This window comes from Pelecanus crispus, chromosome 3 (assembly GCF_030463565.1).
Source record: "Pelecanus crispus isolate bPelCri1 chromosome 3, bPelCri1.pri, whole genome shotgun sequence".
Lineage (NCBI taxonomy): Eukaryota > Metazoa > Chordata > Aves > Pelecaniformes > Pelecanidae > Pelecanus > Pelecanus crispus.
The window spans coordinates 31,517,822-31,533,093 of NC_134645.1; the positions used below are offsets into that span (position 1 = coordinate 31,517,822).

The window sequence follows — 15,272 nt, forward strand, 5'->3', positions numbered from 1 at the left end:
GCCCGCAGAGCTCTGGCACGCCGGTGTTCAGCACCGACCAAAAACTGGGCAGTGGGGAGCAACGGGGCTCACCTGGGCTCCGAAGCACAGGTGGTCACAGAGTGTTATGGGCTTCAGCCCAACAAACGCTAATTCACTGTCATAATGCCAACATTAGGGCACAGCCAGGCAGCAACTATCGAGTGGCACCACGGGTGAGCTTCCTACGTGGCTTCTCGGGCCAATCTCGCCAGCGCTCGCTGCACTGTAGTAGGGCTGACTTAAGAGAAACACCATCGAACTGCTCCACCTCCCCAGCTACTGTCCTGTGCAGCACAGCTACGTGCCTAACAGAAGGAACACGCTGAGAATGCACGTAGTAGGGGTACCTTTTTTCCCTGAACCTGCGTTCTCCGAGGCCTGTCTTCCAAACTTGGTCAGGGAGATCACAGTAAGCCTCAGGTCAAGCTGTGCCAACTAATCACATCAGTAAGAACATAACAAGCAAATTCTTTATCAGCCCTTTGAGGTTTTTCCATTCAATCTCAGTTTTCATCCATCACTTCACTCCCAAGTTCCAATCTCCCTTTTTTCATCACCTCCACGCCATCACAATTCTCTTGTTTGGATTATTGAAGAGAAGTCTTAAGAGTCAGACTTGTGATCACACACAAGGATTCCTTTCATAGCTTTCAGCCTCTTCTACCCAATCATCCCAGTCTGCTCAAGCACTCCTTTGCCCAAAGAGTATTTGGCGCAGTTCTCATGCTCTCTTGCTATGAGCAGCAACAGCAGTTAAATTAAAAAAGCGATCTATTTTAAAGCAACAGGTGCCTAAACTGTTCTGTAAGTAAGGCTTGTCTTTTTTTGTTGTTTTCTTCTTCCACACTAACCATGCTAGCTGAGAGTTCTGCCCCTCTGGGGCATCTATCCTCACCAACAGCTCCATGCTACTTTTCTTGAGACTCTGGAAGCGTTAATAGCAACCCATCTTTCTTCTGTAGGACTACAGGGATTTCACAAACATACAAATAAGACTGTGTTGAATTTCTAGTGAAACATAACAACTTTCATAGGATGACAGATAAAAATGCAACTGTATTATGTCCCACTGTCATAACACTTTATTACAGTTACCAATAGATACTAAAAAAAATGGCATTTCTTCTATCCCCTATTTGTTATAAAAATGCCAACCCAAACCTCTAGTTAGCCAGTAATTCCAGCCTCTACAACTTGTTAAAGAAGTAGTTTCATACTTTATCCCGGCTGTCCCATATTGTTAAAACAGGTGTCTTACAGCCATCCGGGAAGGCAGCCTACCTCTGTAGTCCCTTCCAGTTCTTCCTTTCATGAAGCTGACAGGGTAGTTCAAAGTTCCTACCGCAGAGGTATCACTCTTGCATATATGTCTTCCTGCAGGTGCTAACCATCTTAAATTGCCAATTCATTAATATTATTTTCTCTCTGTGCTTTAACAGTACTAAACACACGATGCTCCTGGTTCATCAGTGGGGCCCTTAGGCCCTATGGCAGCAGCAGCAGCAGCAAACAGCAATGAGCAAAGACATTACCTCAAACATACAGAGGATGGAAGAAGATTACATCAGGTTTAGCTCTTTACATGCATTCCTCCTAACTGGAACTGTTTTGGCTGTTTATTGTGAAAACTGTACAACTCCCAGAGCCTGTCAAAGGAAAATGCAGATGCAAATACCACTAAAGCGAACAAACAAGAGAAACTGAAAACATGAGCAATTCCACAGTCTGGCATTCCTTAAAGTTATTTTTGCCGTGGATTCTCGATCTGAAGTAGAGGAGCATTACACAGCCTTATATCCACCTTTAAAGCAGCTGGTGTTTGTTACAGCAAACAGAAATTGCGGAGAGGATATCGCTATGATAGAAACTTAAGGGACTACTAGTGTGAGGGCAACTGCAGAGAGTTCTGACAAAGATTCATGTAAGCACAGAGAAACTGACAACAGATGTGGTTGGAGAACAGTTTTTACCTTACAATACAAGGAATCGTTTTAAAAAAGGGACAGATATTAATGAGAAATTATTACAGAGAATTGCTGATATCTAACCATTATGAGCTGTAGGCTGGTAGGCAGTCATCAGTCGAAATAATGTCAAGCAGTATGCAATTTGCATTACAGGAAAGTAAATTAATTGCAGCAGTCTAGGTAGATACTCCAACGCAAGAGTTTGAGCCGAAGGAACTTCTCATTCGCTAAAGCCTAAGTGCTCTTTTTGATATGCAGAAAAAATATTTTCATATACTACTGTTGAATAAGGAAGTTGGTCATGCAGTTTATTGCTCATGCTTCTGTGACACCTACACACGTACTCTTCGCAAATGTGACAATGCAGATTCTCCCCCTACCAAAGCTCAGATTTGAGAACAAAATCCTTTATTACACCTACAAGCAGAAGAAAGTAAAGATGCAGCTGTATAACAATCCTCTTCCCCCACGCCAACCAAAAAGTCACCATGACCAACCAGATAGAGGAAAATAAGAGGAACACATCTTAAAAATCTAAAGAGAAAGAGTAAGTTTAAAACAAATGAAAAAAGAAGAAAGGAATGAAGAGTCAGAAAAGAAGGAAGCTTAATACAGAAGTTAAAAGAATGAAGAAGAAAAACACTCTTTGATCATGAAATCAAAATAGTCCATTCTCACCACCACTGAAATGCTATCCAGTAGGTGCTTCAGTATTTGCAGGCGTTTCAAGGGTTGGCCACCTGGATGTATGCTGGAGGCGCCTTAAGAATTTATTGGCTTGGAGCTACTGCACACTGGACAGTTACTACTGCAGTCACAAACCCCTTTCAACATGATGATGCCTTCTTAAACCCCTGCCCCAACATCAGCACTTGAAGAATGTTAAGAACTACAACACAGTTTTATAAATCTTCACCTTGTATCATGTGTTCAGTTCTGGTTACTCCATTTGAGAGGCTACCAGAGTGTTACAGGCCTTTGGGGAGAATATCATCTACAATCTTTGGTTCCACACTTTCTGTACCATCCATATGAACTAGAATGATACAGAAACAAATTCAGACATATCTAGTTTTTAGGCAAATATTGTATGGCATGTACATTACAGAGCGTTTAATGGGACAGACAGGAGGTTTTTACAAGCAAGTCAGGGAAATACAAGGTGCAAATTATTTAGGCTGTGGTTCCATGGCAGCCTAAACCAATCTAACTGCTGGCTCTTTCACTCCCATCATTCTCCTCACCCCTCTTGGGAGCTCCCAACCGCTTCATTTAACCACCTCTAGCACTCACTTGACCTGTTGTGAAGCCATCTCAGCACACTAACCAGGCAGAACCCCAAACCAGCAGCCCTCCAGAACATCAAGGAGTTTTCTGATACATTGGTAGATTGAAATGGTTCGGCTGAGGCTCTGAGGCACACTAGAACCAGTGCCACAGGGGCAACAGGGATGAGCAGCCAGCTCTTGTATTGACCTAGGCTGGTGTGGAAGCCCAGTCTTTGCACATTTATTAGATGATCAACAGGGAATATTGCTGCAATGGTTAAGCAGCTATTTGCAAAGAAGCTGTTTGCTCTGTTAAAAACATGGTTGGTTATTTGCATGTTTAAATACAGTCACGTGCACGTGTTATGTGGGTCTGCTGCGTGACCAACACAGAGAAGGTTTGCCTCTGGGTACAAACGAATGATCCCCTGGTGAATCTTGTTTATTTGTTTGGTTACTGCCCTCAGCCATATGGTAGCACTGCCACAGCAAGTGTGCTTAAAAAAATTAAAAAAAAAAAACCACAAAAAACCCCCAACTGTCAGTCACTCACTGAAAAGGTCACCTTCCCTCCTGCCCCCAAATTTAAAAGGTATCTTTTTATGGCAATCTAAAGACAGCCATTGCCTTTCACACGGAGGTGTCTGAGGCATTCATCCATCCTCCTGCCTGCTGACTCCTTAAAGGAGCACATGCCTTTGGGAGGTAACATCTTTAAGCCACACACACAGTTTGCCAGAGCTCATTTGTCAGCGCCCCGAGGCAAGCCTTTCATCTTTTAGCCACATAATGATAGCAGAACTGTATTATAGATGGCTGTATTTACATGCATAAGTGATCCAGTTAAAATACGTACTTTTGCTAGCCAATGCGAACAGCAAGTTCTCATTTGCTCACTAACCAGCCAGCAAAGCCATTCAGCAGGTGTCCAGAAAACTCAACCCCTCTCCAAGAAACCAGTCTTTGAAATCTTGCTGTAAACACATGCCTATACTCAGGAAGATTCTGCTCAGTAGAAGCCAAACGCAGATCAGTCCTTTTATGAACAGATACCACTTCTTCTAGACAAAAAATGAACCCAACATGCAAACGCAACTCCAAAGGAAATGAAAACCCCAATGTCTCCCAGACCTCTCAGTATGACTGATGTTTTAAGTTCTAACAAAACGCCTAAGGATCACCACAAAAAAGGGGACGGAAAAATGCGAGCACAAAATCAAAACTTGCTACAAAAACAAAGCAAAATATCCTCAGAGCTCAGAGCTGGTCTTGATTTAAACAGAAAACACTTTCATAAATACCAACATTACAGTTTAAGAGAAACGCTGTACTCTTAGTTTTATAGCAGCACCTAGGAACTGTCTGTGTGAGGAGCACTGATGGGTTGAGCACCCTGGTTCTTGCCAGAAGACTGGGCATTTTCACACGAGAGCACTCAGAGATGCCACTAATGACTTTAGATGGTTTTAGAATGGCAGAAAGTAATTGCGTTCCGATTAAGGGACTCCAAGAACACACCTACCTACCTACCTATAACCATGTTTTTATTGGCTCAGTTCCCACAGACTTGTTTTACATGGTCCAGTTGAAGCCCACATTCCCTGGAGAGCATTTACTCTGTTAGAACAGTTTGCAGGACCTACACAAACTTGCATAACAAGCAGAGGTTAGCGAACGACCATGGTTTGTATTCTGCTGAGTAACTAATCTGCTTCTAAAATACTGTGGCATCATTCTCATCTCAAAAATAACATTTCTACAGACTAAAAAGCCCACATCTGCTGTCAGTGCGTAGTTAATTCAAAGGAGATAATTCAGCCCAGCATAAAGGTGGGGAGGTTTATCTGGAAGTCACTCTAAAGGGTCTAATTATTGTAAAAGTAACAAGAGATGAAAGGCATGTTTTTATGTCATCCCCAGCAACAAAGACAGTTCAACTCTTGCTTGTTTTTAAATACCAGTCCTTGAACTCTCAGAGCCTTTGTAAAAGAATCTTTATAAACAAACAGTTGTGTTATCTTGAGTCCCGCAGCATCTACCTTTAAAGTGGTATCAGCTTTTCAGAATAGACGCTCCCAAGTCTTGAAAAGCAAATCACTATTAACTTAAGCAAAAACTAGACGTGGTTCTTCATAGACTAGTTTCCTTTAAAAAAAAAAAAAAGTTAGCAGATACCTTTTTTAAAGGATCCTCACAAGACGACTCCTTAGATATGCTTGACCAAAACAGCTTTGTTTCAGTCAATTAGATTTAAGTTACCTCAGCACAGAGCATTGTACAAAGAATAATACTGTTTTCAGCTAAGCTCCTACTCCCTAAAGTCACCCACTAATGCTCACAGAGTCTTGAAGGAAATCGGACTTGTGCAGAATCTCCAGTCTAGATGTTATACAGAAAAACCCCACCTATTTGCTATATATTAATTTTTCCACTTTAAATCTCAAACTTAATTTAGAATGTGGTTACAGTATCATTTCTGCATTACAATTTTATCTTCTCCCAAGTCAGGAACAGAAGTCAAAAAGCCCAGGTGCATTGGGGGACAACAGTGTGTTACCATCCCTAAGTGAGAGGATTTGTTCTCCCTATTGCAAGAGGGCTAACACACCTTCCAGATTACGTCATCCTTTAAGATCAACCTATGGTAATAAGTGATCATCTACCTCTTACTGACTGCTTCTGGCAGAAACGAGGGTTTCTTTACATTTATTACAGGAAAATGTTGAATATTACCCACTTTTATACTGCAGGAAGGAACTTACTGAGATGAAATATAATTGACAAGTTTAAACATTTTTAAAAGCATCTGCTTGGCTTCAGTTCCATTTCCGATTTTGACAGACTCAGGCACTAAAGCATCCACTTTTGCAGAATAAATCTGTCACTCTTAAAAGTGTTAGGTCAGGGCTTCAGTGGAAATAAAGGCCTCTTTCATACGGATCTCTAAAACAAAGACCTGTGACCAAAATTCTCACTTCTACAGATAATTTAAGGATCTTCCTGTAGTCCAGAACACACTTACAGAATGGACTACATACAGAGAAGCTCGGGTTAAAACCCCTAAAGGAAAACAGAAGTGATGTAGTTGTGGGTAAGACAGAGCTCAGACACAAAGTCAGCTTAAGTCCGGTGCACAAAGGAAGAACTGAAATCAAGACACTCGGAGAATCTAGGAAGTGAGAACACCGGAAAAACAGAATAAATTCCATGAGTAAACTAATCCAATTTCTTTGTACAATAACAAGACCCATATTCTTTATTAAACTGTTCTCACAAAACAGAAGAGTTACTGAAGATAACTAACATGCAGTAACAAAACTAGCTATAGCAAGGAAAAACATCCTTTTTTTTAAAAATCATTCCACTTCTGCAAAGAAGGTTACCCGTCTGTAAGTGCCGAGGCTGCCTTTCCACTCCAGAGCTGCCTGCTTGCAGCCTGTAATTGGCACAAACTCCGAGCTGGTGATCAGCACTTGCTGACGCGCTGGGCTGCCCAATTCAGTGCTTCACACGGAATGCATTCAATCACCCCTTTGGTGCAGCAGACGTATTAAGCTGATTTTTTCAACACATACCAGTGGACACATTCAAGTAGTTGGCAATGTAATGGACTAACTCACTGGAAGTTTATTAGGGAAGTGATCAGCGTACACATGCACACATGCACACTCCCCACAAGAGTATAAGCAAGAATACGCAGAGCTTTGAGTTCACAGCTTTTCTACCAGCCCATGAACACAGTATTGAAGTTGCCGAAAATTCCAGGACAAAGTCTAGAAGCACCCGTCTTTTTCTAAAGAAGTTTCCAAAAGCTTTTTTTTTTTAAGCAGTAGCTTTATCAGTATTCTTGTGTATTGTGACTGCACAGAACCACTGTAGTTTTTCTGTCACTACAGGGAGAACAAGCTTAACAACACGTGCTCTTACAAAAGTAGCATTAATATTTCCTTATGGTTTTACAGAAATATTTTCTGAATTTAGAAAACTAGAAATCCATTTCCCTGCCTCTTTTTTTTTTTTTTTCTTGACAACTGCTACTCTAATATATAGTACTGTAATTGCCCTGCTCTCAAACCTGCTCAAGTATATCGCTTAAGCCTTTCAGCGGCTTGGTACACCAAGTCTGTCTACAGTCTTCTCGCTCTCTCTACTTTTATCCTCCATGCACGAGCAAATACCACTCAAGCCTTTCTGTACCTCAGCTCACAGAAGACATCTACATGCCAAACCAATTTACAAGATGTCCAAAAATTACACTAAAATAGCTGCACAGCCTTTTCACCTGCCAATTTAACAGCTTAAATCTTCACTTGTATGACTTTGTATAGCAACCATTCACAGTGCAGAACAGTGTTTTAGACTTTTTGTCTAACTACTTAATATACTGTATTGCAAATACTAAGATAAGTTGGAGCATCAAGGAACATTTTCAGCATTACAGTATCTTATCAAAGTTTAACTATGAACAAAGGTTAGCATTCTCTCTGGATTTATTCGTATTTCAAAAGCCAATACAAAAAGAAAAATGTTACATATGTACCAGTCACCCTGTAGAGTAGCATTTGAGGAGCCACTGGGAATTTAGCATTGCACTATTTTCCAACAATATGCAACATGATACATTCAGCTGAAAGGGTACTCTAATGCAATATTCAAGCCTGGGTTTTTTTTCCGAGCCCTTGGCAAACATGGGAACTCCACTGCTTCCGAGTAGCTCAATTATTTTTATGTAAGTGACAACAGGTAGCTATTTAAGTAGATTGTTTTGTTATATAAAAATGCCACTACAGACAAGTCTTTGTATTGCTCTGCTCTACTTTTGTGCTAACCAGTCCTGGAAAAGCCTAGTTATACCAATAGCATAATTACATTGAAAAAATCCATCCTGTTTTAAGTATGCAAGATCTAGTCAAAGCAAGTACCAATTTCAGCTACTGGGTTTTCAAGCAAAAAGTGTTTGCAAAAGACAATTAAGGCTTCCATCACCCTACCAGAGGTAACAGTGAGAACCAAGTCTAAGCCACAGGAGCATTGGTCCATTTTTGACAGTGGTATTTAAGTATTAAGCTGGTTTTCATCCATTTATTCCGTTGGCTGACATCCACCTGCCACATGCAGCATTTGAAAATGCACAGTTAGCAAGCTGCTAAAATAAGGAATCTGGATAGTGTTTGGTTGCATTTTTCTATTAACATAATAGGCAAGAGCTTCTAGAATTTATCTTGCTGATATACTTCAACTTTGCCTGAAGCAAGGATGGGAAAAGGTTCCCCCTGCTAGTATAAAATAGTTCAAGTACTGGAAAAAAGCCACACGCATTTTTTAATAGCAATATTTGCATAAGCAGAAAAGAAACTCCCAGCTCCTCATCATCTCTAGCAATATTCAAGCAAAGTTTTAAGTTTTAAAATACAGATATTTAATTATTTAGCCAATATAACAGTTCTACAAACTGCATCACAGATAATGTTGCACAGCTTATGACCAAGATCAATACTAAAAGCTAAAATCTTGCTTGTGACAGTGCTAATACAAATTGGCAATTTTAACATTTCAGTTCAGAAAACATCCATTCTTCTAAACCCCACTGATGTATATCATTTATGTAAATATTTATTAGATCCAGTCATCGTGCTACAGTATTAGTCAGGTTAATAAACCTTCTCGCTGTGAAAACACACCAGCATAAGGTATGAACACAATGAAAACTATACAAAATCTAACTTTCCAGAAATATGCTTGCAGCCCATCAAATTCAGACTAAAGAACTGTAGATTTAAAATATTTACTTGTCTTCTTAGCATACCCAATGTGTAAGAATAGTTTCTTGTTCGATTCCCAAAAATAAATATAAGCTTTCAACTGAAAGCATTTATTTTCCTAGTTTTCCAAAGCTGAGTCTAGGGCAGGGGGGAAATGCTTCAGGTTTGTCATCAGTCCACTTCGGTACATAAAAGCATCTCCTGTCCCAGTATTCGTTCAAATCCAAGAGATATTTTCTTCCAGTGAAATATGACCGGAGCACTCATTTTATTTTCAGCAATTCAGTCTGTTTCCATGGCAGCACTGCGGGATTCCTTAGCCACCATGAGTCGCATTAGCTGACTGTGGAATTTCTCGATCTTCTTTACGTCTTGTGCCTGGTCTGTTCTATACAGCAAACACTGTAAGAGAAAGTTGCTTAATATCAGATTTCACTGAACTGTTTATATCCTGTTTACTGTTGCAACAAATTTGTGCTTGGAACACACAAAACAAGGTAAGTACTTAAATGTTCATTTGTGGCATGTTGTTACCATGAGCCAGCACCAACACATACCTACCCTGTTTTAAAATACACACACGCATCTACGTTTACATTTAAGTTTCTCTGACAGGCTCATACCTTCCATTTTGAAAACAGGGAAGCTCGTGATTTATCCTAGTTTCTTCTCTCTCAAAGAAGGTGCTAAAACTTGGGTTTTAAAGCCGTCTTTAAAGACACCCTTGTTTGTGTTGTCTAAAAATAGAAGCAGATTTTAAACCTGGAAATTACTTTCCTATTCTCTATATTCTGAAGGCAAGTTTATTTTGCCTTTCACAGTCCTTAATGTTACACTGCCAGTGACATAAAATCAGTTCAGTATTTCCCACTGAAGAGGATCCCCTCCCCCAAGCAAAAGCTGTTTCTAAGACAGTCCTAAATAAGGAACATAACATCTGATTAAGATCAAAAGGAAATCCTTCATGTGACAAGCCTGTAAATGCAAAAGGAACAAGAGTAATATGCCAGTGATTTATCACAGAAAGACTGCTTAGGTTTTTCTGCAAACTAAGTAACTCCTTACACCCGTACAGCATGAGTATGACTGCCCCAGCTGATTTAACAATGAAAAAAAAAACCCAGATGCTCCATTCTTCAGTGCTGTCAACACGGCAACTTTTACCAGCATTAAATTCCTACTTTAATTCGGAGACAAACAGTAGAAAAAACACTTTATTTTTTCCTTCAGCTATCTTAGTTCTACAGAGTTAGCAGCAAGGAAAACTTCCCTTCCCACCTTCAGAAAAAAAAAAAAAAAAAACAAAACCACAAACCCAAACCAACCCCCTGTTCCCCGACCAGTGTAACAGCTTCCCGTGGCTGGAAGCAGGTAAGAAGGCCTGTGACTGAAAACAGTCCAAGTTCATGAATCACCTGATGCCAACCTTCCCCCATAGAAGATTTCAATGTCATTACCCTTCACTTCCCCCTGTTATCAGTGCCCCATACTCAACACCTCACCCACAAGAAGCCCTGTTATCATGTCAAGAAGTGTCATTACTGGAGTTTCACATCTCTCCCATGTATTGGAAACACCAATGCCAGGCTACTTTTCCTGGGAAGAAGAAATCTGTTTTTTCCAAATCTGAAGATAAGAGAAGGGGAGCCTACCATTTCTTACTCTGGACTGCAGAACAACAACAACTCAGCTATTACATCACCAGCACCAAGAACCTGTGGCTGGTGTGCACGTCAGCAGGCATACACTGATGCATGCTGACGCATTTCTATCTGCTGCCCACCATCTCACATCCTAGCCCCACGTGTGTTTCTAAGCATCCTCCCAGGCTATTTAGTACAAGGGCAACCAGTAAGCACAGTTGCTCCACCTCCTTGTACAGCAACCCTTGGAAGGTCGCTGCAGAACTCCATGTTGTGCATTATGCACCACAGTTTTTACTGAATGCGCAACTGACACCCTAACAGTATTTCAGAAGTCGGGATCTCTGAACTGCAAGCGAATCTTGGTCATCCAGTCTGAGAGCACTCCACTGCCTCATAATCACAAATAAGGAGCTTAACCTACAGTTAGAAGCTGCCACCACTCTGAACAACTTAAAAGGACCACGCTCACATTAGTAAACACATCTGCGTGAAGATGCTCCTGAAATACTTCAGCAGAAGCTACCAATGTAGTTCCGTGAAGCATTTTCACACAGACAGAGGGTCCAAGATTTTTGTAGTGCTCATTTTCCTTGTTTTCATAGAATCCCCAAATAATTATGTTGACACCCATAAAGAACACTGAAGTGTTAGAACTCTCCACGGACTGTGCAGTTGAACCACAGGTTAATGTCAGTCACAGACACAGCAACTATGGAAGACTGGGCATAAGAAGTTTTCAGAAAACTGCCAGGCACTCCCAAGGCAATGGCTAAGAGCTCACAAGCTGACTGACAGCAAAAGCCAAATCTGTGAGAGGTACAATAAGCCCTGAAAGGGGAATATATCCTGTACTTACAGCTACATCGTCCGTTACTTTGATACAGAGGTTCCCATCACAATGTCGGTATTTGAGAACAACCCGCACCTGAAATGACAAACATTTTATTAATTAGCACCTACAGCTAACAAGTCTCAGAATGTATCTGAAGGAAATCCACCCAAATTCAGACTGCTTTTTATTAGAATTATGTACTGCTTTGCATTTTCACCACCTCTGTTGTGGTCCTCAGCTCTGCTGGTCACTAACCCTACAGCCAGGATGGTCTGGAAGTTGAACCATCACATTTCCCTGCCTAATGTATTAAACTGCTATTATAATAGCATCAGGAGCTTAACGTTGGGCATGTTCAAACCTGCTATAAATACAGCAACAACAGCACCTCAGTGACAGATAAGATAAACTATCAGAGTCATGTCAATACAAGACACCCCCTTGCTATATACCACACTTCAGAAAAACTAAATGGAAATTTCTGTTTACAGACTTGAAACACTTAAAGAAGTTCTACATGAAGACTTGAAAGCTATTAACCTAGTGGGGTAAGCTCAACATTACTGCTTTTTCTTCTATGGTACCTAAACTATTATCTTAAAAAGTTGTATTTCCAGTCACTACAGTTAATTCAACAGCTGCACTGAAGCCTACAGACAGATTTGAAGTGTTCTGATGTTTTGCAAGTGGAAAGGGACAGTACAAGAATAACACTTTTAGAGTAACTAAAATCAGAAGACTGAAGAGAGTTCTTGCAAATTAAATTGCTTTCAAGACTCAATAAGGCTAAATTTGAAGTCTGAAAGCAAGCATTCAACTTCTCACTAAACCAATTACTAAAGTAGTCACCTGCCCTGAGTTTTAACCTGTCCACAGTCTTCCAGACTCTCAAATCACCAAAGTTCTCAAAATCATGGTGATAAAAATCAACATCCTCAGCAACTGTCTGAATGTTAAATGCTTCCTCCTGAATGCAGAGCTAGCCACAGAGACTTTATATCTATTTTTTGTAGTCTCAGCTAGCATCAGTAACCAAAAACAGAGGTGTCCTTTTGAGAACATTCTGAACTCACACTATAAACAGGTCTTTGTTGTACAGAGCGACCTGTGCTAATGGTCAACAACCTCCTTGACTACAAAATAACATTTTGAAATTCCTGCTCTGAGATGGATCTTGTCAGATTTACCCTTCTGGTTTAACAAACTGTCATCTTCCCACCACAACAGCTGCATAACAGTACATCTCTCGACTGAGCGCGCCCAAAAGCACAAGAGAAGCTGCCACAAGCAGCAGGCATGGACTCAGCAGATAACGTGCTCCCACAAAAGGCAAGACCACTCACTACCTAGCCTCACCAGCCCACAAAGAACACAAGGCCATCTCCCACAACTCTTGTTATGCCTTCAGTTTCCTGACAAGCCCAGTTCCATACAAAAGCTTTTCGGGCTAGTTCTCTGGCGAACTAAAAGGCGGGTACTTGTGCCACGACCCTGGGGCCTAGGGTCACAGCACTTCTCCCTAAATAGACACGTTTATTGCCATGGATGGGAAGAGATTGCCTTTGGATGTCCCTTAAGAAAAGGGCAAGAGCAACTCCTGGCTGCAGTGACACCCCTCCCAAACGCTTTCATTTAAATGGATATTACAGAGCACAGCGGGCAAAACAGAACAATTTATTTTATTATCAGTAGATAGGTGTGCTGGTTTTGGCTAGGGTAGAGTTAGTTTTCTTCATAGAAGCTAGTATGGGGCTATGTTTTGGATTTGTGCTGGAAACAGTGTTCATAACACAGGGATGTTTTAGTTACTGCTGCACAGTGCTTACAGAGAGTGAAGGTCTTTTCTGCCCCTCAGACTGTCCTACCAGCAAGCAGGCTGGGGGTGCACAAGAAGGTGGGTGAGGACACAGCTGGGGCAGAAGAAGGAAGGGGGGGACATTCGGAGTGATGGCGTTTGTCTTCCCAAGTAACCATTACATGTGATTGAGCCCTGCTTTCCTGGAGATGGCTGAACACCTGCCTGCCCATGGGAAGTAGTGAATCAATTCCTTGGTTTGCTTCGCTTGTATGCGCAGCTTTTGATTTACCTATTAAACTGTCTTCATCTCAACCCAGAGTTTTCTCACTTTCAGCCTTCCAATTCTCTCCCCCATCCCACTGGGGTGGGGGGGGCAGCAGGGAGTGAGCCAGCAGCTGTGTGGGGCTCAGTTGCCAGTTGGGGTTAAACCACAACAACAGGTGACAATTGCATATGAAGTGTTCAACCATGCTAGCTAAAGACACATGTTAAACACTATTTCTGAAGGTTTTTCTGTGTCTTCTACTTTTGTTGAGGAAAGGCATGCCTTTCTTACCAAAGTTCTCTCAGGCATACGAGTTCCACACTACCTTTTGTGCTACTTCTTAGCTAAAATACAATGCTTATTCTGAAGACCAAAGTTGCTTTTAATGTTTGCACAACCTATACTCCTGAAAAAGTTACCAGAAATAAAAATCAGTCATATACCAATAAGTTAATTCCTAGAGCAAATATTCTTTAGGAAGCTAATACTTTACAGTCGGAAGTGACACTGCAGGCAGCAATGCAATGTAAGAGCTGATGAATACTTCCTTTTAATATTTTCGAGAGACAAATTCAAACGATATGACCTCGTATGCTGTAAACTCATAAAATAAACCAACTCTCAGCATACTCTTCGTTCAACAGAACTCTTTTAATGCCCGTTTCTAACACACAGGTACACTGCGAATAAGCACAACATCTCTGAAGTTGGGTTCTCGAGGTTCATACGGGCCGTCGATAACACACCTGAACACCGTCCCCGTGTACGTTTTTGGGCTGTTAAATGAGAACTCCCCCCTGTTCCGTGGAAAGGGAAGGTCAGGTGCGATATCAGCGAGTACCCCCCTTCATTGCTGCTGCTTCTTGTCCCCCCACCGTGCAGCCCGCTTGGACTACACCTCCACAAACCCCTCCGGCCTGCGCGCAGCCAGGGCCGCCTTCGGGAGCGCTGCTCCCGGCGGGCGCGGCGCAGCTGCAGTCCCTGCGGGACGCCGCAGCGGGCTCCAGGCCCCGGCTGGGACACGCATCCTCCCCGGGAAGCCGCACCGCCCGGCGAGGGCGGCCCGCCGGGGCTCAAGGGACCGCCTGCCTCCTCAGGCGGGCAGAGGACACCAAGCGAGAGCGCCGAAGACACCGAGCCGTCCCCGCTCGCCGCCTCAGCCCAGAGCCGCACCTCCCCCGGGCCTACCGCGGGCGGCGGAGGCCCCGCCCGCCCGCCCGCCCGTCCCTCCGTCCGCCCGCGGAGCCTCTCGGCCCGGCCCCGACCCCACCTTCATGGGGTCGGCGAGGTAGAGCTTCTCGGCGGCGCGCGTGAACTCCTCCCAGGCCTGGTAGTGCGGCATGGCGGGGCCGGCCCGGCTCGCTGCTCCGCTCCTCCCGCCGGCGGCAAGATGGCGCCGAAGGCGGGGGCAGCCTCACGGCAAGCCGGCACCCCCCATTGGTCGGCGGGAAATTGTCGCCCAATCGGGAAGCGGATGACTCAGAGATTCGGTCCCCCCCGCCGGCGCAGAGAGGGCAGCCCGGAGGGCGGCGCCGTTGCCACAGCGACCCCGCCAGGCGCGGCGGGACGCCGGCAGGCACCTCCCCGCCCACCGCGGAGGCGAAGGCTCCCATTGGCGGCCGCGCCGTCGCGTCAGAGCGGCGCGGGCTGGCAGCCCGCCGGGCGGGCGTCGCAAGTTCGAGCCCCGCGTCCGGCGGGGGGGGGCGTGGAGCC

The 15,272-nt window shown here is 43.2% G+C and overlaps 1 protein-coding gene across 1 annotated transcript; it reads right to left on the bottom strand.

Annotated features, from left to right (window-relative positions):
* Window positions 1-8,630: 8,630 nt before the first annotated feature.
* SRP9 (signal recognition particle 9) lies at window positions 8,631-14,918 on the bottom strand. The gene is made up of 3 exons (XM_075707921.1): window positions 14,830-14,918; window positions 11,521-11,589; window positions 8,631-9,420 (listed from the first exon to the last, which is right to left on the bottom strand). The coding sequence occupies exons 1-3, from the start codon at window positions 14,899-14,901 to the stop codon at window positions 9,301-9,303; spliced, it is 261 nt and encodes an 86-aa protein (XP_075564036.1). The 5' UTR covers window positions 14,902-14,918; the 3' UTR covers window positions 8,631-9,300.
* Window positions 14,919-15,272: the final 354 nt, after the last annotated feature.